Consider the following 24,525-nt stretch of genomic DNA (forward strand, 5'->3'; position numbering starts at 1 on the left):
TCAATGAGAAATGCATTGTAAGTGTGGAGGTTTAGAAGGGATAGCCCGAGAAGAATCTAGGCATGTACCCACTGAGTACTCAGCACAGAGATTAAGAAAGACTCCTTTATTTCGTATAGAAACACTAGAACGATGCAGCTCTAACGGCGGGCTATTCTCCACTGTTCTCCTGCCGTACAGCGACAAAAGACTAGCCGTGCAGTGACAAAAGACTAGCTCGCCGGCGTGTGACAAAAGACTAGCTCGCCGGCGAGCTCGCATGCAAGCGAGATAGAGTATAGCCGCCACATAAGTATATATATATATTTCAAACTCGCGCACTTTCCGCATCGTGGTCACAGAGCATGCGCATATGACCACGACACACACGTCGCTATATTTCGTCGATGTGACAGATTTCCTAACCTGTCAAGTCGGCAAATTTAATCATTGATAACCTCATTTGTGGAGCAGAGCGACAATTTTTTCTGCCAATTTTTTTCATTTTAAGTAAAAACGCGTCGAATAAGCATAATTACAGCAATATTGGAGGTGAGACCTCTATACTAAACAATTACCGTATATCATTATAAGCATGTATAATTTTTAATTTTCTCAATTTTATCGACAATCTTCATGAAATTGCTTTAATGAAATTAAAGTCGGGTAAAATATAAATATGTGCGGTAACAAATATATTAATATTTGATAACATTATTTATATCTGTTGATTTTTACATACTTATCTGAATCACAGAAACTGAATCTTTAAGATTTAGATAAAACATAATACATTCATAATAACAATGTTGATATAATAAATAGACACAATGGATTATTTACAGAAGAATAAAATAAGTAATGCTGCATTTCAAACATCCAGATGTATTGAAACAATATGTCGACCAGGTACCATTACCAAACCCAATACTCTAGCTTCAGTATGTTCTGTGGACAAAAATTCAGTACAGGAGCCAAGAATAACGTTGGCATCACGATCGGTACAGAGAAATGCTCCTCTTAAAACCCTTCCGTCGGTCATTTCAATTCGCAGATGTCGATTTAACCATCCTCTCAACTTTTGTTTTGCAAGAGACTCCTCAGGGACAATTGCCTGTTACATAAAAGCATGAAAATTCTTTCCAAGAGCATAATATAAATGAAATATCTCTAAGAATAATGATGCCATTAATCATTTCAAGAGATTTAAGTTTATGAAACTTGATTATAACCTACATAATGAAGATTGGCACAAATTTAATAAAACTGCACTTGATAAAAAGAGATTGTATACGTTAAAAAATACGGAATAAAATATAAAAAGTTAAAATAAGCGAGGTTAGAAAAGTCATCAATTGTACAATTACCTCTCCATTTCCATGGATATGTTCCTCATTCATGGTGTTATTTAAATCCTTCACTGTTTCCTTCATAATGCTATTACAATTTAATTTACTTTTGTTTTTTAACGTAATATTTTAATGATATGTCCAATAAATTACATTCAGTACATAAAATAACTTATCATTTAAAGAACTTGATTCAAACTTGTTTTGCTTCTGTCGTTTTAAGTTAGGTTAAGTTAGATCGGGTCAGTTTTTGTTAGTGGAGACAGTGGCTGCTCGTAGCGGTATTCAAGGGAATCAAACAAAACCTAGTGATACTTAGGGAACTTTCGACATAGGGATTAATTGAATTCGAAAACATAAGGTCTGTTCGTTTTCGCTGGACTAGTGCAATTAGTTGAGACAAGTATATATTTTCTCACTTCAACTTATTGCACTAGTTCAGCGGTGCAGCAAAAACGAACAGACCTATAAAAAAAATGATATTTAATAGGAGTAGGATTTAATTGACCAATCGGAACAAAAGTTTCTCTTTATCTGGTTAATTTAATGATATTCTATCTGTCGACTTACGGTTTCGGAACGTAGCCAGAGGATAATTTATTTGTCGATCGAAATTGGGGCTATGTATTTTTTATGAGGTAATTATTAAATATAGGGGCCTCTCCTCCAATATAGTTATAATTAGACTTATTCAACGCGTTTTTGCTCGTAACAGATTTTCTGACTTGTCAAGTCGACAACTTTAACGATTAATAACTTCATTTGCGGAACGACAATTTTTTCTACCAGTTTCTTTTGTTTCGAGCAAAAGAATAAGCATAATTATAATAATATTGGAAGTGAAGTCTCGATATTAAATAATTACTTTCTATGATTTTACACAGCCAAATGGGGGTTGGGAATAAGTTTTTTTTTATTACAGATATAAATACATGAGCTTTTGAGTACATACCTCTAACTTTTCCATGTTGGGAACAAGCTTTTAATAAGGCTTATAGAGCCATCTGTTGAAGAAAGGAACGAAGTTTAGTGTCATATGATTTTGATCACATCAGAAGTAGCGATTAATTGACGTTTTGTACTGTTGTGGTGAATAAGAGTGCGTCACGTCGTTTGTCTCTCAGCTGTGCCGATATGTTGACGTCTCTGCGTCGAGCTTGCGGACTTCTTGTGAGTGATCAGAGCCCGAGAATTTATTTTTGCATTTACTTAAATTTCTAACCTCCAAAATATCTTATATAATATCTTACGTATAATATACAAATACTTAATTCGTATTCCAATTCAGTTTAAAAGATCAAATAATTTAATCTTCAGTGTTAGAATTTTGTCAGTTATATTTTAGATTTTTGTAAAACAAAAATACATTTCAGGAGTGACAGAATTTCTTCTACTTGTAAAATCCATAACAGCTTTGACAGCTATCGCTTGATCTATCATTTGGCTTATATATAAAAAATCCATTTTATTTCTAACAGGCTCAGAAAAATATTAGAGCAGTACAAACAACAGCAAACTGTGCATCAGACCAGCTGTTCATTGTATGTGATGATATTATGATCTTTTTCCCTTTAACCAGTAAATATACCAAAACATTTACATTGCATTTTAATTTCAGCACAGAGATAGCGAGCATGACAATCCAAGCATACCATTCGAGTTCAATGATGCTAATAAGAGACGTATAGAGGCACTCCTCAAAATTTATCCAGAAGGTCACAAACGTGGTGCCATGATACCACTGTTGGATTTGGCTCAACGGCAGCATGGCTGGCTACCCATCTCAGCCATGCACAAAGTTGCGGAGATATTGGATCTACCACGCATGAGAATATACGAAGTAGCTACATTCTATACAATGTTCAATCGGAAACCCATGGGGAAATATCATGTGCAGATTTGTACCTGTACTCCATGCTGGTTACGAGATTCTGACTCGATAGTCGAAGCTGTGACAAAGGCTACAAACTGTGAGATTGGTGGCACTTCTGCCGACAAGTTATTCACAATCTCTGAAGTAGAATGTCTTGGTGCTTGCGCCAATGCCCCTATGTTCCAAGTGAATGATGATTACTATGTATGTATATTTATTTTCTCATTAGAAACAATTGATATAATGATATTACTATTATATTTGTATAATGAAATCTATCAAGGAGTAATATATCCTTTTTAAATTTTCAGTTCTAAAATCTGCAAATATTTTGAGATGGCATACATTGTGTTACTTTGTTTAATTACATATACATAAAGAAGTAATATCCATTTTTTGAAATTTTAGTTTATAAACGTTACAATTTGTGAATGCTAAAATTTCTAAAAATTTTCTAAGTACAATCATAAATTTTTTCCATGTGTTAACAAATATATATATATATATATATTTATTTGTTATCATGTTTATATATATATATATATATATATATATTTGTTAGTACGTGGACAAAATTTATGATTTAGAAAGTTCTAAGTACAATCATAAATTTTTTCCATGTGTTAACAAATATATATATATATATATATATATATATATATATATTTATATATATATATATATATATATTTGTTAGTACGTGGACAAAATTTATGATTTAGAAAATTTTTAGAAATTTTAGCATTCACAAATTTTAACGTTTATAAAGTAAAATTTCAAAAAATGGATATTAGTTCTTTTTTCCAATTTCAGGTATGTAATAATATCATGTAATGTAATAATATCATACTTAACATGTATTTTCTAGGAAGATTTGACTCCAGAAAGTGCAAAAGCTATAATAAATGCTTTTAAGAAAGGAGAAAGACCTCCACCAGGCCCACAAAACTCTACTAGATATGCGGCTGATCCTGCTGGTGGTCTTACATCATTAACAACTCCGCCACCAGGTCCTGGATTTGGTATCAGATCTGACTTGTAATTGTTGTTCTTAATAGGAATATAGTATATATTAACGAATGTACGGCAGATGTTGTTAATAAACATATAGTAAGACAGTGAGTCATTATTACTGTTATATCTTATTGTATATATATATATATATATATATATATATATATTATGTAGAATTTTGTATTTTGTTTTATAAATGAAGATTTTTTCATATTTAAGAAGACATCTGGTCATATTATTTTGTTAATATAAGTAATGCTGTCTTATTATTTCATCTGTCAAAAATACACCTAGAACCAAATGGTCACATGTGTACATTTAATAAATTTGCATGTACAAATTATTTAGGTTATATGTATTATTTGCATCAAATACAGTGCATATAGTGAGAAAATTTGAGTCTGATAATTATTAAAAACTCTTTTGTAGAGATACTTTATTATTAAACACATATTTGTAGAATTACTTCATTCAAACAATTTAAATCAGTATTCATAGAAATTATGCCGGTACGAGTGCTCGTCGGAAGCATGATAAGAGTGTGTTAAAGACTCAGTATTACTAATGATTTTTTTTACATTATTGATTAATTTTACGTAATATATAAGTGAAATGATGGACGAACCTGTTGCAACGATCGAAAAATCGAAGAAGATAAAAGCTATAAATAAAGAAACAATTCATCATATTTGTTCGGGCCAGGTAAGGTTAAGTAACCTGTAAATGTAAACACAAAATGTTATAAATTCATTTTCTACTAATGATAGTATCTTATCATCTAATTACCCGATTAGACTGGCTTGCTCCTTCTTTTTTACTTGTTGAATGATCTGCTTTGCTTATTATCTTTGTTAGGTGGTCTTGGATCTAGCTATCGCTGTCAAAGAGTTAGTAGAGAACAGTTTAGACAGTGGTGCTACAGTAATTGATGTTAAATTGAACGATCATGGTAAAACATGCATTAGTGTGAACGATAATGGTAGCGGTGTCCTGGAGCAAGATTTCAAGGGCTTAGGTAATGTTATGTTAAAATATTCAATGTGAGATAATGTAATCAGACACCTTGTCAAATTCAGATGTAAAGGCATAAATTATCGAATATTCTGTATTTGTAATCTCAGAATGTATTAAATCGAAAATTGTTTTCAAAGTAATCATAAAGGGGCTTCTTTCTTTTCAATCAGGCTTGAAGCATCACACGTCAAAGCTCCGAGAGTTCATAGACCTTACAGAAGTGAACACATTCGGCTTCCGAGGCGAAGCGCTGAGCTCATTGTGCGCCTTGTCTGAATTAAGTATCGTCAGCAGGCATTCGTCGAGCGAGCACGGCTTTAAATTGGAATTCGACCGGAATGGTGTATTAACGAAGAAAGAGCCATGCGCTAGAGAGAGAGGCACCACAGTGCATGTGAGGAATATATTCAAGAATCTACCTGTGCGAGCTAAGGAGTTCCAAAAGAACCTGAGAAAAGAGTACGCTCGCGCTATCCAAGTTTTGTACGGTTATTGCTTGGTTTCCACCGACATCAAAATCACCTGTTACAATTTGGTATCGGGCAAATCGCCTAATCTCATAGTGGCTACGAGGAACAGCGACAACGTTCTGGACAATGTGAACTCTGTGTTCGGCAAGAAGGCTCTGGACGGCATCGTGACGCTCGAGTTACAATCTCCCAACGAGGCGACATTGCAAGAATTCAATCTGCCCGACAACGTTACCGTGGACTTCGACTGGGAATGTTACGTGAGCGTCTGCGACCACGCGACCGGACGTTCCTCCCCTGATCGACAGTTTTTTTATGTAAACGGCCGACCCTGCGATCTCACGAAAGTCAGTAAACTGGTGAACAACGTGTACCACAAGTACAACAATAAGCAGTATCCGTTCGTCTTTCTGAATATCAAGTTGGACCGGCAGTCCGCCGACGTTAACGTCACGCCCGATAAGAGGACGATATTTTTCACGCAGGAACGTCTCATCCTTGCGACGTTGAAGTTCAGCTTGACGGCGAAATGGGACAAGATGCAAGGGAATTTCACAGCTAAGACCCTGACGGAACTGAATTTCGGCTTGAAGAGAGCGATCTCGCCGAGCTACGCGCATCCGCCAGCCAAAAGGCTGCAGACATCACCTTCGGTGTTACATAAAGCGAGAGATGATATAAAGTTAAGGAAGAAGCCTATGAATGCAGAAATGACGATAAGTCTGACAATGATAAAAGAGAAGCTGAAGGCAAGAGAGAACGTAGTTGAGACACCCGCCAATACAAAAAAAAGAATAAAATACCGAATACAGATGGAAGGTGATCAAGGTGACGCTGAGAAGGAACTGCAAAGAGAGCTGACGAAAGATTCATTTGGCAAGGTTGGTGTTAGCATGTTACACTGAGAGTGATTCATTGTTTATGCTGTCGTTGAAAATAATCGACAATTCCAGAGAATTACCGAAGATTTGCGAATTGTTTTCATCGAATCGAGTAATCGTTTTCACTGTAATACGTATGCCGTTGTCAAGTCTCACGGTATAATAACTAATGCCTAGAACATCGTACAGTTATATTTTGAGCAGCACCTGAGATCTGGAAATTTGTTACAGATGGAGATAATAGGTCAGTTTAATCTTGGTTTCATAATAGCTCGTCTGGACGAGGATCTCTTCATCATAGACCAACACGCCACCGATGAGAAATTCCGCTTCGAGAAGCTCAGCAACGGGACGAAGCTGAAAACGCAAAAGCTTATTGTGCCGAAGTCACTAAACTTCAACGCACTGAACGAAACGATACTTATAGAGCATCAGCAGACCTTCGAAGACAATGGGTTTACGTTCAAAATCGACGAGCAAGGTACAGTGCTGTTTTGCAATTGAAAAACAAAATCGATCGAGTGTTACAATGTGAATTTAGATAATAAGATATCGAGACGATTTCCCGCGTGTTGCTATTCCCCAGCTGAATCTGGCAAGAAGATAGAACTGATAGGGATGCCTGTCAGCGGTGGTTGGCAGTTTGGCCAAGAGGATATCGAAGAACTCGCGTTCCTCATCAGAGAAGGAGGCGCTGAAAACAAAGAGAAGCACATCTTTCGGCCGAGTCGTGTCAGGCAGATGTTGGCGTCCAGGGCGTGCCGCAGCGCGGTCATGATCGGCACGGCTTTGAACACCAGCGAGATGCAGAGACTCATAACGCAGATGGCTGAAATGCAGAGCCCGTGGAATTGCCCGCATGGGAGGCCTACCATACGACATTTGTTGTCATTGCTGCTAATAAACAAGTGAATGAATTGTGCTGTTTTTATCTAAAAATCTTTACTTACAAACGATCAACTGCAACTTTCAGCGAAGTAAGCTTTTTGAAACTACATACATACTAAGTTACAGACCGATCGAATCTCTCGGTTTGATCCATGCGCGGTTGATATCATAGTTCCCACACATTTTCTTTTTGTAACAAATTACAAATCTGACTATACTGCGTAAGTAATCGAATTTCTCGGGTGAAAATTACGTATCTCGAGAAAAGGGAACTATGAGTGAGTAGAGGATAAAAATTGTACGGTTATATCTTGACGAAATATGCAGTGTGTCACACATTTGTCCAATTCCTCATGAATCTTTATCACACACTAATCGTACGGAATATATTGAAGCCTGAGTGTGCGGTTGATATCATAGTCCCCGGGCATTGCGGGTGCCAATGCAACTCTTTGATGTCCGATTGACCCTGGTGTATGAATAACAACTGCGGTGGCAGCTTGGCCAACTCGTCGTTTTGCCCCGCTTCCAAGGTGTCCGCTTCCACGGACAGGTCCCATTGCGCGATCTGATTGTCAGCGCCTCCGGATGCGAATACCGTGCTTTCCGTGGGATGCCATTCCACGGTGGTGACGGGCGCTGAGTGATGCTTGAAGATGGCTATCGGATCTGCTGCGTTGGAAGAACCGAGAAGTCGCAGGTCCCATATGCAAAGCAGCCCGTCATCTCCTCCCGAAACTATAAACTGGCTTTCGATCCGGCTCCATGAGATCACATTGATGTCTGCCCGATGAGCACCGGACGCCGTCAGCATGCACGCCTTGTTTGGACTCACTCGTGTGTCCCAGATTTTTATGCTGTCATCAAAAAAAAATTCGTAGGATAGCAGTTATGGTAAAGAGTTTGTGACGCGAACACGAAGATACGAACGTTTTGTCCACTGAGCACGACGCGAGTACATCCTTTTCGCACGGCGACCACTGCAGATCTTCCACGCTGTGCGGTGCGTGCGAATTGAACGGCCTTTGGTCTATCTGCCACGTTGGACTGTCGTTACCGATTCGCCATATGTGAATATTGCCCTTACAGTCGCCGGACGCTAAATCGCCCGGTCTCGTCGGACACCAGTCCAAGGCGAACCCTTCGGATAGGTGACTTTTGAATGTGAAGAGCGGCTTAACGCCCCCACCTTTTTCTTTATCGCACTTGTTACGATAAGCGGCAAGCAAGCCAGGGTTCTCGATTACGCTCAACTGTTCTCGCAAATCCCATACATTTATACGCCCCAATTCGCTCCAACTGGCCGCCAGAGGTGCTTCACGTACTTTTGCACATCTTCATAAAAATAACAATCATAAATGTATAATTTGCGTAAGTTAATAAGAAAGTAATCATAACACTTGCAGTTGACAATTTCATAGCACTCTGTAACATAGTAGCTTACAGTAGGATAAAATGTATAATAACCAAAAAAATCAATCTAAACAATTTGGATTGATGAGCTGAGCATAGGAGTTGATGTATCAATCTACATTAAATATCTTTTTAGCACACTTATTTATCATCCAATGTATCATGATAAAAATATTAGGTTTCATATACATATGTGCGATGCAACCATTATATTTTTATTCCCTTAACATGATTTCTTGTACCTTAGAAGCTTATATTTTAAAATTTGATGATTTGATTTGAATAAAAACATTTATGTTGAATCTATATTTATACTGAATTATAAGAAGCAATTACCTTATTCTATTAACGCATCCTTGGTGTCTTATAGGTGCAACACGCATTACCGGGTTATATTCTACGCTCTCATCTTCTGAATCGCTTGATTCATTCTCTGAATCTTCTGAATCGCTTGATTCATTCTTTGAATCTTCTGAGCGCTGCTTAGTACCGTGTAAATTAAGCATTTTCATGACGAGAACATTATTAACATGAGCTTGTGCGGCTTGTGTTCCGGCAACTATATACATAGTTAAAGGATAATTCTCTCTTGAATTACCCAAATCATCGGGCAATATATCAAAACTCAGACATGGCGCGCCTGATTGTGCTTGATGTAGTAATCTGTATGCCGACTTATCAACGACGAGTTCTTCTCCCTCTTCCAGAACCTGCCCTGGAAGATATACCTTTGTTTTCTCTCGGTTTTCGTTATCGCTCTCATTTTCCTTGGAATCCGCGTCGTCGTCGCTCATTTCGTCTTCATTCTTAACATGCTTCAAAGCTTCCACTTCCATTTCTTCAGTCATCTTTATACTGCAAATAGCTATATGGAACAGAAAATGTTGTAATTTCCGCGTTAAAATGATTAAAAGAAACGATACTCTATAAATTTGTCCGTACCCGATCGATTTCCAGTGACTTTCTATTTACCCACGCGGTATGAGACGTGTTACAATCGGACGCTAACCTCGAAGAATGTTTGAGAAAATTTTGCAGATTAAATTAAGCTTAAGTGAATCCACGAATTAAATGTAACGCTTTTGAAATAATATTACAATTAATATTTTGTCAATTGGAATGGGTTTTATCTTTCTTACCAATGAGATCAAATGAATTTACACGTGTTACTCGTCACAGCTGATCTTCTCATTTGTGGCTATGGACTACCCTGAGGTAGAGATATATTTATCGATATTCAAAATTCTCGAATATTCCATATGATCTCAGTTTCGATATGAAAATATTGAATAGAAAAAATATGAGTAGAAAAATATATTTTTATGAGTAGAAAAATATATTTAACAAAATATTCGCTAGTTAAAAATTATTTATTCGATTTTTAGAAAATTATTTATTCGATTTTTAGAAAACTTAAAAAAAATATATTTAACAAAATATTCGCTAGTTAAAAATTATTTATTCGATTTTCTAAAAATCGATTTTCTAAAAATCGAATAAATAATTTTTAACTAGCGAATATTTTGTTAAATATATTTTTTTTTAAGTTTTCTAAAAATCGAATAAATAATTTTCTAAAAATCGAATAAATAATTTTTAACTAGCGAATATTTTGTTAAATATATTTTTTTTAAGTTTTCTAAAAATCGAATAAATAATTTTCTAAAAATCGAATAAATAATTTTTAACTAGCGAATTTAACTATTTTTAAAAAATCGAATAAATAATTTTTAACTAGCGAATATTTTGTTAAATATATTTTTTTTAAGTTTTCTAAAAATCGAATAAATAATTTTCTAAAAATCGAATAAATAATTTTTAACTAGCGAATTTAACTATTTTTAAAAAATCGAATAAATAATTTTTAACTAGCGAATATTTTGTTAAATATATTTTTTTTAAGTTTTCTAAAAATCGAATAAATAATTTTCTAAAAATCGAATAAATAATTTTTAACTAGCGAATTTAACTATTTTTAAAAAATCGAATAAATAATTTTTAACTAGCGAATATTTTGTTAAATATATTTTTTTTAAGTTTTCTAAAAATCGAATAAATAATTTTCTAAAAATCGAATAAATAATTTTTAACTAGCGAATTTAACGATTTTTAGAAAATCGAATAAATAATTTTTAACTAGCGAATATTTTGTTAAATATATTTTTTTTAAGTTTTCTAAAAATCGAATAAATAATTTTCTAAAAATCGAATAAATAATTTTTAACTAGCGAATTTAACTATTTTTAAAAAATCGAATAAATAATTTTTAACTAGCGAATATTTTGTTAAATATATTTTTTTTAAGTTTTTATATTTTAACCCATCAGTTCCCAATGCACCCTCCAGGTGGCACAATATTTTTTAAACCATCGAAATAACACCGCTAACCTATAACATAGCTCTAAGTGTTCAGTTCAGATACTAGTGACTCTAAAACAAGTTGTTAACTTATAGATACTTTGATAGATAGTTGATAACTTATAGATCTTTAAGTAGAGCTTGTTGAGAGCTCGTAAATAATTCTAATTATTGCAATATTCAGTATGCTCTTTGCATGTAATATATGAAACTCTCAAGTCCTTTAATAATATAAGGAGTACTATGTCTCTTGATATCGTTCAAATTCAGCGCCAGTACAACTCACAACATGGCCGACAGTCACGTGATCGATGACCACTGACATCAAAGAAGCTGACAGCTACTGTCGCAACTGTACGTAGTTAAACCACAGATTGTTCCGCTACCATATCGAGACGGCACCAGAGCAGAATCAGCGCAGTGTGCCTAATACGCTATAAGATATATCGTGTTGAATGAGGAATGGTAACTGAATAATTTTTAATTTCATCTTTTGCTTGAAATATTACATGGAAAATTAATTTTAACCAAAAACCTGATAAATATTACGAATTTTAAAGAGCGAACTTCAAATTTTTCCACTTATTTGTTAATGAACGTTGCATATCCATTCGTTCGCTTCTTGGGAATACGCGAATAAAAGGGGAAAATTTATACTTTCAAGTAGAAACGGTGTAAATTTATCCGTTTTCTTTCGTCTATATGGTAGATTTTGACAAACTTCATAAAAAATTGTGCCAGTAATAATTTCGATTTAGATTTATGTAGCATCATAAAAATACATTTCATATTCGGAAATTTATCTGAAAATTAGAGACAAGTTGTAGAATGTTTCTAGAAGAAACGTATTACCATTAACTTTAAAATAGTTAAAGAAAAATATTGATATAAAGGATTTGTGTAAAGATACGCAGCTTTATTTTTAAGTAGTACAAATTTAATGTTTCATCGGAACTTGCTACAAAAGTTTGTCGTTTTACTTTCGCGTTAATTTGTTTCTTTATGGAGATTTTTTTTTATCTAAATTACACAAAAATTATTTGTTATCACAAAAAATATTGCAAGAATATATTATAGAATATTATAGGTATCTAAAATCGTTCCCTAGTGAAAAACAAACTCAAATAATGAAATATTAATCAATATATCTATAACGAATGCATTATATATATATAAAATGCCTCTCTCTCTCTCTCTCACACACACACACACACATGCGCGCGCGCGTTACATTATATCATATGATGGTGTTTGTCCTTGCATGTAGAAAACTCAAGTTACAAAATCTCAGTTTGTACCAGAGAGAGATAATGTAAAGTAATATTTTTTGTGGATATTTTATATATATATACATATATATATATAACTCACAGAAATCAATCATTATAAAATTTATTCAAGAATTTAATCTATAAGATACATGCAATCTGCTGCTTGTAATTCTAACCAGTATATAACTTTTTCTTTCTTCCTAGAAAATGTAGAAAAAGTTATAGTGATAATTGTCACAACTAAGCAAGATATGCGTTGTGAAAAGAAGATGATACTCTATGTATATTAGGCACAAATATTAAATAATAAAATTAAACAATTTACTTCATTTCTTATCTTTTGCGTTCCATTAAAAGTCACGTTAGAAACGAAAGGCTACATTCACAGAAGATACTTCCTCCGTGGACTGCTTTATCAATAATCTATATGAATAAACATAATTAAATAATAATTGTAGTAACACATAATCGATAATAATATTAGATAATAAAGGTAAGTATAAGTAATATTAATTTACGTATAAAATTGTAGCAGTATTATCATAATTCCCTTAAGGGGAGAAAGGAGGAGTAACAGCGAATTGCTCCAAGAATTCATGGCGACCAAGTTTTTGATGGAAATATTGATGACTCACGATGATATTAGCTGTGTTTATCCGAATGGGGATTGTTACTAGAATTATTTACTAATTCGATAGATGCCATCGTAGAGTGCGAATGATGGGACAATGGTGATGTGGTAGGATTATGTCGAGGATTAGTATTGTGGAGGCTATGCAGATAAGAGCGCTGGACGGGCTTATGCTGACCGAGTTGGAGGAGAGCCTCCTGTATGGTAAACCACTTTCGCTTCCGACCGATAGCGCGTGAGTCCTCCCACTCTGGCAGTTCTTCGGTCACTCGCATAACCCACACTTGCGTCCTGTGCTTGTGTTCCACATTCTGTAAAAAGGGATTGGTTTGGTAGACCACATAAAGCTACAACATATATACTGAGCAAGAGGAAGAAAGATAGTTGGAAGATAGATAAGAAGGAAGGGAGAAAGACAGAAAGAGAGTGCACTGTACTGATGAACCACTGCAACTAAAGAAGGAATATAACAATATCAATGTGTGTGTGTGTGTGTGTGTGTAGCATACATCACAAGTTATAACCTCAAATGTGCCAAGACAACGGCCTAATTGTCCTAAAACGCCAGCCTCTTCTCGGACCTCACGAAGAGCCGTGACCGCTGGTTCCTCCTCCGGTTCGACACCACCACCCGGTACTATCCAACTGTCAGGTTTCCGACTGGATGTAACTAATAGTACCTACAATTTACGCTACGATTAGAGACGATGCACGAACAGATCCGCTCGACTCACTCACATCGGTCTCAACGAGACCAAGTCCAGCTGATCGGTGAGTTCGAGCAATCAGCTTTTTCACAGGGGAGAAAAACGGAAAAAAAAACAACGAAGAAAACATTCGTTTCGAGCGTACAACAGCCTAACGCCGGCAAAAATACAGGGGGCTGCCATCTGCTGGCTCACCTCGTCCTCGAGATCGCTCTTCACGCAGATACAGGCAGCTCTGCGTCTGTAGCCTTCCGAATCGTAGATGCGGGTCGAATTCGCCTTCTCTTTCACCATGTTGTACCGTTGGACACCGTCGTCTCAGATCATCCCGTGTATTCATAAATATTCGTCAAACGGCCGGACTGGCCAATCTGTGCACCCGCGTCGTCCCAATGTTGTTCGCAACCGACATGTTACCGACATCGAGTCCACTCTGCCGTGCGTGCGTGCGTGCAAACGCCGAATTCACATAAGCCGTAACGCGCCCACTTTCGACCGACGACGAGACGCGTCTGCTGTGCCGATGTTACGTCGTCCTTATAAAGCGGCAAGTCGACCGGAAACCCGATCCACGCCAAGCGCTCGCTATATAACCTCAAAATTTCCGAAGCCACCGCGCCAACCAGCCGCAAGACGCCCCCACCACTACGACGCGTCGCGACCGCGGACAGAATCCCTTCCCCTTCCTTCCTCCGTGTGACCAGTGTGAACGTTCCTAAACACATTCGCATTATCACTCGTGCGATAAGGGAGCTAGGGGACAGCCAATCGATTTGGCGTTATTCCAAAGGCGATGGTGGAAAATGGCTGTTCATTGGCTGTCGCGTTGCTCCCTTGTCGCCCAGCGACTCGTCACGTGTGTAAATGTTTTTCGTTAAAAAAAAAAGGGAGATGAGAGGACAAAAGAGCACAAAACACACACACTGAAATAATGTAAATCTCATATAAGCCTAATATGACAATATGCGATATGTTGGCATCGTTTAAAGGGAATCTTGGGAAAAAATTATTATACATGATTATATATAATTAAATGAAATTATATATAAATTTTACCCATATATGTGGTTACATATATGATCATACATGTCCATATGAAACAAATGATGTTATGACATTTAATGAAATGTCGATATTATTATGTGCTGTCAGAAGCATTTACTTCGATTGTATTTGTAGATAATTTGTAAACAACATTTTTTCCTTGTGGACATATATGATTATATATAGTCGTATATAAACAAATTTCATGATCTTTTTTCTCCTGGGATTACATAAGCCGCTGATTAATATCGCATGTTATTGCCGAATGGCTAGTTTTTAAGGTTACGTATTTTGAAATTATTATCCGTTTGTCCAATTTAATTCGTAGCAATTTCCTAATTTCCAATGTCAGTTAAATATGTATAATTATATCTTTACATATTTTTCATTTAATCCTCCTGTCATTTATATCATATCGATGTTGGTTTTGATATCGATCACGACATCGAGATCGCGATTTTTGATCTAATAAAGTTTGAAAAGGTGGCCAACTATTTAGATAGAACATATTTTTAAAAGATTTCTCCAAAACGTCTGAAAGATATCTAAAATAAAAATTGAGCATCTTTAAGACATCTCTTAGATATTTGTTCTGCCTGGGTGGTTACAGGTTTTTTCAAGTTCCCCGAGAATTAAGATAAAGGTAGAATTATTCGGTCGTAGTTGAGCCTGACGTTTTCTGATTAAAACAATCATATATTTAAAATGTTCTCATGCAATAACTTTTAGTAAATGCATACGATATACAGGGTGGTCACTGGGAAATTGTTTGAAGCAGCTGTTATCTTGTAGCGAGGGGGTTGAATTAAATGAATTAGCCACTGTATTGTAGAAGAAACCCATAATTTTTACTACCACATTCAACAATTAAGAGCATCGATATTTTCCGAATGATAAAAATTAAAGAATCTTCGTGAAATTATTTTCGAGGAGTGATATACAAATGAATCTTGATAAAATCTTATCTTTCTATGAATTCCAAATTTCAATTTTACCTAAATACAATCCTAGCTTAATATTTAATAATTAAACAAATTAATAGATAGCCTTCAGTCCGATTCTCGGCGAGGTCGAGAACAATTTCGGATTATCCGGAAGAATTCCCATTACACGATGTGTACGCGCGCAATTTTACGTATTGTTGCTTTAGTATAAAAAAAGAAAGGAAACAGCTTCTAAAACTAGTTCCCTTGTAAATCGGAGATGTAGCTTATAAACTATATATTTAAGTCAATAGTGTCATACATACAAATGTTTCATTACAACCTATGTGTGTCCACAGTTACAATCCTGCGAATTTAGGCTTCCACCGCCTTTCGTGATCTCTTTTATTCTACGGAGCTAGGCTAACGCGCTTTTTACGGGCTCTCGTAATTTACTTGTTGATGATGATCAGATTGTTATTGTTATAGCCATCAAGCAGCGGAATTCCGTATCGTATCTGTCGACTCTGTGGAAATGATACTTTAGATAACTGAAAAATGTCCGGGCGATAAGCCGTAACTGGAGGTATTTGGACAAAAGATGTCTTAAAATTATCGAATGTAATCTCAATTTTCCTTCGCTCACCTTGAATCGAGCAACAAAATAAGACCTATTCTTTATAGCTGGCTGCATTAGCTTGCACTAGTTCTACTTCCCTCTTTTTTGCACGAAATCATAACTATGTATCTGTTTCTTTTTAAGTTCCGTGCACTATGTTCAACGACAAAGAATGGATCCATAGTTGTAACTTTCACGTTTGAAAAAGAGGAATAAATTCTTGATAAATTTAACTTCGGAAATAATATTAAGTGTACGGTAACATCATGTTTTTCGGATAATTCTAACTAAATTTTCTCTCAATAGAATTTTAATTCGTAGCTTAATTACGGAACGTAATAATGTTAGAAATTGAGAAAAAAATTGCAGTAATTAATGATTTTTATTTTGATTACGGGAAACCTCAGTAATTTCAGGAGACTTGGGCATTTGGTTTGTTTCGAAATAATTGAGAAACCGGCACTCATATTTCTAATATTTGTAGTTTTGTGGAAATAACTAAGAAACCGGCACACTGATATCTCTAATATTTGTAGAACATTCTGGAAACTTTTTCCCAATAAATTGTGTGTCCGCAGTTACAACGTTGTGATTTTGAGTCATTATTCATTGTTTATCACAATCTGTCGAAATATTAGAATATATGCATTACGAACATAATGAAAAAAAAAATTATATAAAAATAATAATATTATCTATAAACTGCCTTAAACGACAGCAAAATAATATAATTGCATTATTTATGCAATTTACTAATAGTAATATTACTATTATATTCCTATGTGCTGCCGTTCTTTAAGCATTTTTTTCGTTCGCACAGACGCAAGTCACTGTACTCAGAGAAAGAATTAGTCATAGTAGTTAAAATCTAACTGCGGCAGCTAAAATGTGTTTTTAAAATATAGTCTATTCTTTACAGCTGAACTGACTGCGCTAGCTTGCACTAGTTCTATTTCCTTTTTTTCTACAGTCCCAGCTATCTGTTTCGAAAGTGTGTACTAGTTCAGCGATAAAGAAGAGGCCTATGTTGTTGTTGCTATCGCAGCTAAATTTATTAGCTGTTTGAATTTGGGTGCTACAGTGAAACATATTAGCTAGAATGCACAATAACATCGATATCATATCCACATTCCCAACTGAAAATTTAATGCTTTCCTTTTTAATAAAATCTGTCCTTCGGGTGTTAAGTATATACTGATTTTTAGCCTGAAATTTAGCTATTTACTCGATTTAATGCTGTGTCGTATTTGAAAAACATTACAAACGCTTAAAGCACTGACGGCCTCGAATCCAAGACCTATGGATCGTGAATTAATCACTTTAAGTATTATATCATTTCGTCGATTGATATAAACATATTTCGTTCGTATTGTCTATACATGATGTAACCAGATCAAAAGCATAATTAACCAATTTTAGCTACTCATACTAATTTTAGCTGATAAAAAGTCTGTTCTTTGTAGCTGAACCGACTACATTAGCCTGCTCTAATTCTGTTTTCCTCTTCTTTACATGAAGTCATAGTTATATATCTTTATTTTTAAATTCCGAAAGTGTGTACTAGTTCAGTGACAAAGAACAGACCCAAAGTTCTCGCAGCAAATGCATTTTACCTTTAATAGCCACCTTTCAGCAATGACCATAAAGTTCTGACTAGGTAATGAGATTTAGCTGTTATTTTGCTAAGTTATTTCTCTGAGTGTGGTTACTCGGATAATCTTATTCTTCTTCTTTTGTAGATATTGTGACGACTTTACGAGTATTGGAAAATAATATAGATTAAAATATTATAGCACATTTTGCTTCCCATGTCTCAATGATGTTGTTCTTAAAAATTTCTGAAATCAGGATGCCAACCGGATGTCTCAGCTGATAACGCACGATTTTATCTGAAAAATCGGATTATCGTGTTTGAAAATGCTTTTCAATTGACGAACGAAATAGGATACTGATCTAGGAATAGGTCCCCAAACGAGACAAGTAATAAATCCCAAGCGATACAAAGGAGGACAAACGTTCATGAAAAAAGAAAAATCGTTGGAATTTGCTCGTTGATTTATGTAATTTTAGAAAAGCATCACAAACACCCCACTTTACAGTGATCCCATGAGAAACAGTTCTATTGGTTTCATTCGTACCTTCCGCAATTTTAATTTGTACCCTTTTGTCCATCTCTCATACATTTTTTCTCACAAAAGACGCAGCTCCAGTCCGCAAGTCAAACTTAGCATTTTTTAAATCTTAAAAAAAGTATTGAACGCCGGGTATATTACATTTCATGTCTAAAGAAAAGAACTTGACTTTTGTTTCATATATACTTTGTCTCGCACAATTTAAATTTTAAATTAATCATAAGAGAAACTGAGGTAATAAAAGAAAAGACAAGCTTGGCGCTTGTTATATGTTAAATGCAGAAAACATGAGAAAATACAGTGTCGAACAAATGAACCTATAATTGTACGTATTACAGAATACGGAATACCGCTACAAGATCGAGAGCGAGGCGGACGAACACGCGCGTGCATATCTTGCATATGTGCAACACACACATGCAACACATGTACTCCACGCCCTGTCGCGTGCCGATATAGAATACGCGATCTATTTTTACGTCTCTCCTCACCGCGTCACCTTGCACTTTCTTTCCCGCACACCCCGCCCTTGTAATCGGCACATACAACAAACCTTACATATTGTAAAATCGATAAAATGACCAGCCGCAAGACAATCCTCGATCAGCAACGAAACGCAAGGGGAGATTTTCTTTCAACGTATTATCGCTATTATCGATGTCACACTTTTATTTCGAGTTCTTTACATGCTTCCTTTTCACTCTCCCTTTCTTCAACTTTCTTCTTTTTTTAATTTCTGTTTTATGAAACCGAGCCCCTCGTCTAGAGTCACTTACTTTTCACATGGCTTAAAAAAAAGTACACACACATACACACACATACACACGCACACACACACACAGAGTGTCCTAGGCATCGCGCACTTTCTTTCGAGTACAGATATCTCGGCGAATTGATCAATTGATAATTTCCTTAGAGAATAGGGAGAATATGAAATATATGGTATAATATATAGTACATATATAACTATAGTTACATCGAATATAGGAATTAATATGAATAGTAACAGCAGAATTTAACATTAAATATATCTCGGTAACTAAGTTTCAACTCATACAATTCTGTTGACGTCTACTTAAAACTAAATAAAAAACAAGATTAATTTGTCGAGACTATATAATCTTGAAATTATTTTAGTTGTGAAAAAGCTTTCAGCTTAATTCCTAATATAAGTAGTCGAGAGAAAGTGCACGAAAGTATGTATATATATACACAGGGTGTTCCACACCTCCGTAAAATATTTTAATAGCGTACGAAAATGAATTAATTTTGTGTATGTGTGGAGCGCATCATCTTTATTCGCGTCCTGTGATAAATATTTTAATCGCTTAATAATTTGGAAACCTCGATCTCTCATGATAATTTCACCTAGGGCCAACTAGGATGTTTTGACTTGAATTAGATTCCAGGACAGGCTATTAAAATGTTTCACAGTGGTTACGGGACACTCTGTACATCCATACGTTTATGTGTTCGATTTTATTAACATAACTTATTTCTAGTTCCCCTTTTGCTCACCGTACTGTTCACGTTTTTTCATATTCTTATTACTTTATTGGTTTTATTTTAACCTCACGCGAGTTATAAGTCCGACCCGAACATACACAATTTGCGCACATTACTGGAACAATGATAGACTTTGATTGTTCGTATTACAAAAACTACTGCTGGGTATGTCAATCCTCCTTATCATATACAAAAGAGATTAATTATACAGTAGGTAATCCTCGGTAATCGACAATAGACTGTACATCTCAGTAACACGGAGTGTCAATTCTCTCTATTAACAACGAAAGAGATTATCACATTATTATGAATCTCTCAGTAAGGAAGGTTAAATCAGAACCTTTATTGTTACTACAGCATCAACAGCATTACGACGTCTCCGGCGTTTGGAACTCTTATACATCCTGGCTTCCCCTTTTATGAAAGTATCAAAAATATCCTTTCTAGCACTCATCCCCCAACAGACAACGAAAAATGATACATGGTCTCGACACTTAAAATCAGTAAAAATATAACTAACTTAAGGTAGAGCTCACCTGCTCACTATGCAGGTATCCTTGACTAAGATTCGTCCTGTCCCCCATTTTCCGAAAATGGATAAAAAGAATATGAAAAGAAAATCATGAACGATACTAATAAAGATCGTCCTGCTTAAATACTAAATCGAGTTCAAGGAGTAAAACTAAGTAAAATTTATAAATATGGTACAATCGATAGTAAGCGATAGAGCAATAATAGAGTAATTGTAGATACGTATAGGTAATAGCATTGTATCGTTGAATCCTATGGCGATTTCTTCTTAAGTCTCCCGATTAAGAGTAGTAGAGTTGAGGATTGAATTAAACATCTGCTTTCATGTTCGATTTCAGTGAGTCTCATGTTCAGTTGAACAATATTCACCGCACACACCAATCACCATTGCGGACTAGCAGCCACCTTGACTAGCTTTTTTCAAATTTCTGTCATTTCGTCCTGTCTTAATCCCATCGACGTGAATGTCCTTTGGGCCAGCAACTTGTTCCACAGTGCTCCACCAAATTCAGTAGGTACGAATCAATCTCCAGGATGTTCAGGGCAGCTACGATTCACTTGAAACCACTTATCAATGCAGCTAGACAGATATCAAATATTATTATCCATTCTATCATAATGACAAGTAGTTTTTAATTTTTCAACTATGAATAATTAATATTCCAATGGCAATGCATGACATGTTATCATGATATATATATATACTCTACAATTACTTTTTTTATTGTTTACAGGTTTGCTCGTTTTAAGCGAACTAGATTGCACCTTTGGCTTTCCCAATAAAATAAGTATATTACTTAGCAGTGAAGAAAAAAGGAACCATTGGTGCAACATTAGTTCAGCTAAAACGGACAGGCCATATTTTATCTCAAATATTTATAACCAAATTTGGCAATGCTTTTATGATAAAATAATATTTACATCTTCCTTGCTAAATATCACAGAATGACTAAATATCTTCGTTACTAGTGATATTTATGATATTTCATATTAGTAAAGAATTAAAATAGAATAATAACTAAATGACATTGTTATACATACTTTTTGTGATATATACAGAGACAGGGCAAGCGAGCTATAACATCACCAGGTTGTAATTCTTCAAGACAAATGACACATTCACCTTTTTCATCTGCTAGCACGTCCTCTGTTATGTGAAGAAGCAACGATGCATTTAATTATCATTTATCACAATCATCATAAATATGTAGTCGGGGAAATCTTGTTCCAAAAACAATGATTCACTGATTGACGAACAGCAAAAAGTGTGAAGAACAACGTTTAGGGCCGTGACACACACAAAAATGTGAATAGTAAAACTTAAGTAACAAAAAAATCGACCAATCACAATAGATTATTCATTTTACGGTTGAAGAATAATCAACTATGATTGGTCAATTTGCTTACTTCTTATTTCTTTATCTTGATTACACTTTTCTCTGGTCCTTCCCAAGTATGATATATCTTATTACAGTGAAAAACTTACCATTGTAACTGAGCCGTGGCTTGGTCAGGCACATGACCAGGTGACATTCTATATCATCCGGTAGAATGAACTTGGAGCATACGGGACATTTTAGACCTTGAACATAGTCGAAGAATCTCAGAAAAACGAAGGTCAAGTGTGCGGTATTTGGGCGGGGTGGGGAAGAAGAGAAACGAGGATGGGACGGCGTAGAATACGAGAAATAGCGTGGGAGGAGAAAAATATAATATACCATATAAGACTCTCCTCACTCGGTCTACCGGGACAGCCTCAGCCTCGGACTCGTTCAGGCACGAGCTCACTATAATTCCCATAATAGACCCGACATAACCTCAGCCATGACCCTTCGTCCCACGCGGCGATTCACTGCTGAGACTCATCTTTCGCGATGATCGGCGTATTCTCTTTTTTCACTTCGCCTTTCTTTACTCGATATTTATCGCTAATTTAAAATTTACTTAGCCTGCGGTCGAGTAGTCATCGATTGCACGCGGTTACCGGGCCAACCACCCCGGCAACATGCGTCAAAACAAACGCCCCCTGTCCTACCCGCGAACCATCGTCGCGAGCACTCTGTCCGCGAAGCTTCGCGGTCGCCAACATAACCTCGCTCGCGTGCCTGCTCACGACTAGGTTAGAGACCGCCGATTAACACTTCGCATTGAGAGACCGAGCGACTTTTGAAACATGCCGTATGATGGTCTGTCTTGTCGTGCAAATCGATTGTTAATGGAAATGCGGCTGGCAAAATATAGATGCTAATAACGAGCGAACACTCCGCGATGACTCGATTTTAGCAGTATCACTTTGTACAGCGCTCTTCAGAAGTAGATTCACTAGACAACTTCTCGATAGTTTATCCGTCTCGTATGTAACATACGTTATGATTTTCAGTCACGTAGAAATAAAATGAACACACGGTATACTTTGTAATCCATACAACGAACTGATTTCATAGTCGGTCAGAGAGTGGGTAGGTTTCTGAGTCTAGCTTGTCTAGCTTTGTCCATGTGAGCGTGCAAACTGAGGGGGGCTCAAGTAGATCTTACTTACCGTTGAGGGACCAAATGTGTGAAGGCAAGCTATGAGCAGCATAAACGCGTCCGCTATCCTCATCAGCGTCGTCGGAGTCTAGCTGTGGCAAGCCCAGTGCCTGACCCACTCCTACTCCAACGGAAGTAGCAAGACTGGCCTGCTCAGCGGAGGAGAGATCTGGTACGGAACTCAACGAGCGCGCACGCTGTCTACTATCCCCGGATACACGTGAGCTTTGCGACTGGTTGGCCTGTTGATGCTGATGCTGCAGCATACCCACACCGCCAGGCAGAGAACGGAGCATGGAGAAACCCTGCATTGTTGTCTCATTGGCCCCAGTGGAGGATTGACCGTTGCCACCAGCAGACTGTGCTACAGTGCTTGCCTTGGCTCCCATCCCAGCTGAGGTTGTAATTGTTCACCACGTGTCCGTTGTCCTCTCTATGTATCTCCCTTTCTTCCTTTCTCTCTTGCTCTCTCACACATATACACACACACACACACACACACTCTGTCTCTCCCTCTCTTTCGCCCTCCCAATCAGTCTCTTTGTCTACCGCAAAAGTCGAACAATCACTCAGCTGTTTAATTAACGAGATTGAAAGCGGGTTCCGGTATACCGCGCTCCGGTTATCTTAGGTCTTGGCAGTGGTATACACACATACACACGTACACTGGCACAGTCCTCGTTCGCCCTGATCTCCTCGTTTCCTTCCGCTTCGGTGGCAGGAGGTTCGGACGAATTGGCTGGCGTTGGCCCACCGGCGTGCTTACAACACTCTGGGATTTAACTTAGGCCGGAATTTAGCAGACGTGCGCAGCCACGACAAGCAAGTCATTTCGTCCGCGAGCATACCAGCGGCTCGTCGCACAAAACATCCCCCGACATCTTGCGATAAACTTCCTAGATGTCAACGCGCTCGGCTTGTGCAGACACTCCACTTTCACGCTTATGCACGTCGCTGCGTATGCACGGGCGCCTTTACATTTGAAGTTGGCCTCTTATTGTTCGAACGCACGCACGCTTAGTCTAGGTACTCGTACATCGTGATTATTTGTTATTAAAGTCAGAGCTATTTTTTTATTAGTTGATTGAATATAAAACTCGATAGGCAAATGACACTGATAGTTATCAGATCGTCAGGCATAGCTCGGGATCGACAGGTATCAAAGTACGGTCGATTCAAAAAGCGCCGAACGAATAGAATTCCCTAACCGACAGCCAATCAGCATGCAGGATATCTAACAATCAAGAACAAGTTGATTTTTTTATTGCATTAAGGAGAGATATACACCTAGATGGTCGAAAAAATCGATTTTTTTTTCTTGCATTTCCTTGAAGTTTGAGGTCATTAGAATATCAGGTAAAAACGGTAAAGTAGTATTTCGATAAATAAGCCA

The 24,525-nt window shown here is 36.5% G+C and overlaps 6 protein-coding genes and 1 long non-coding RNA gene across 8 annotated transcripts; 3 read left to right on the forward strand and 4 right to left on the reverse strand.

Annotated features, from left to right (window-relative positions):
• Positions 1-385: 385 nt before the first annotated feature.
• On the forward strand, positions 386-933 carry LOC106741843. Its single transcript, XR_001374215.1, has 2 exons — positions 386-531; positions 825-933. It is a non-coding gene; the product is annotated as an uncharacterized LOC106741843 (long non-coding RNA).
• LOC106741842 (N-alpha-acetyltransferase 38, NatC auxiliary subunit) lies at positions 682-1,575 on the reverse strand. The gene is made up of 2 exons (XM_014614226.1): positions 1,347-1,575; positions 682-1,093 (listed from the first exon to the last, which is right to left on the reverse strand). The coding sequence occupies exons 1-2, from the start codon at positions 1,410-1,412 to the stop codon at positions 851-853; spliced, it is 309 nt and encodes a 102-aa protein (XP_014469712.1). The 5' UTR covers positions 1,413-1,575; the 3' UTR covers positions 682-850.
• Positions 1,576-2,314: 739 nt separating this feature from the next.
• Positions 2,315-4,323, forward strand: LOC106741840 (NADH dehydrogenase [ubiquinone] flavoprotein 2, mitochondrial). The gene is made up of 4 exons (XM_014614225.1): positions 2,315-2,498; positions 2,807-2,869; positions 2,947-3,405; positions 4,070-4,323. The coding sequence occupies exons 1-4, from the start codon at positions 2,463-2,465 to the stop codon at positions 4,241-4,243; spliced, it is 732 nt and encodes a 243-aa protein (XP_014469711.1). The 5' UTR covers positions 2,315-2,462; the 3' UTR covers positions 4,244-4,323.
• A 95-nt stretch (positions 4,324-4,418) lies between these two features.
• On the forward strand, positions 4,419-7,513 carry LOC106741838 (mismatch repair endonuclease PMS2). Its single transcript, XM_014614222.1, has 5 exons — positions 4,419-4,917; positions 5,071-5,230; positions 5,400-6,580; positions 6,812-7,061; positions 7,167-7,513. Exons 1-5 carry the CDS (start codon positions 4,828-4,830, stop codon positions 7,490-7,492), a joined length of 2,007 nt encoding a protein of 668 aa, XP_014469708.1. The 5' UTR covers positions 4,419-4,827; the 3' UTR covers positions 7,493-7,513.
• Positions 7,514-7,815: 302 nt separating this feature from the next.
• LOC106741839 (glutamate-rich WD repeat-containing protein 1) lies at positions 7,816-10,102 on the reverse strand. 2 transcript variants are annotated; one of them, XM_014614223.1, is made up of 5 exons: positions 10,021-10,102; positions 9,824-9,885; positions 9,218-9,746; positions 8,399-8,803; positions 7,816-8,325 (listed from the first exon to the last, which is right to left on the reverse strand). In XM_014614223.1, exons 3-5 carry the CDS (start codon positions 9,727-9,729, stop codon positions 7,833-7,835), a joined length of 1,410 nt encoding a protein of 469 aa, XP_014469709.1. In that variant the 5' UTR covers positions 9,730-9,746; positions 9,824-9,885; positions 10,021-10,102; the 3' UTR covers positions 7,816-7,832. The 2 variants fall into 2 exon arrangements, with proteins under 2 accessions (XP_014469709.1, XP_014469710.1); XM_014614224.1 differs by lacking the exon at positions 9,824-9,885 and having other exon boundaries at positions 10,021-10,092.
• Positions 10,103-12,160: 2,058 nt separating this feature from the next.
• On the reverse strand, positions 12,161-14,499 carry LOC106741782 (diphosphoinositol polyphosphate phosphohydrolase 1). The gene is made up of 3 exons (XM_014614095.1): positions 14,044-14,499; positions 13,666-13,821; positions 12,161-13,452 (listed from the first exon to the last, which is right to left on the reverse strand). Exons 1-3 carry the CDS (start codon positions 14,140-14,142, stop codon positions 13,153-13,155), a joined length of 555 nt encoding a protein of 184 aa, XP_014469581.1. The 5' UTR covers positions 14,143-14,499; the 3' UTR covers positions 12,161-13,152.
• Positions 14,500-18,804: 4,305 nt separating this feature from the next.
• Positions 18,805-24,030, reverse strand: LOC106741837 (E3 ubiquitin-protein ligase znrf1). Its single transcript, XM_014614221.1, has 4 exons — positions 23,143-24,030; positions 22,090-22,185; positions 21,645-21,750; positions 18,805-21,183 (listed from the first exon to the last, which is right to left on the reverse strand). The coding sequence occupies exons 1-4, from the start codon at positions 23,519-23,521 to the stop codon at positions 21,126-21,128; spliced, it is 639 nt and encodes a 212-aa protein (XP_014469707.1). The 5' UTR covers positions 23,522-24,030; the 3' UTR covers positions 18,805-21,125.
• Between the last annotated feature and the right edge of the window lie 495 nt (positions 24,031-24,525).

The sequence above is a fragment of the Dinoponera quadriceps genome, unplaced genomic scaffold (genome assembly GCF_001313825.1).
Source record: "Dinoponera quadriceps isolate SergipeBrazil2010 unplaced genomic scaffold, ASM131382v1 scaffold533, whole genome shotgun sequence".
Lineage (NCBI taxonomy): Eukaryota > Metazoa > Arthropoda > Insecta > Hymenoptera > Formicidae > Dinoponera > Dinoponera quadriceps.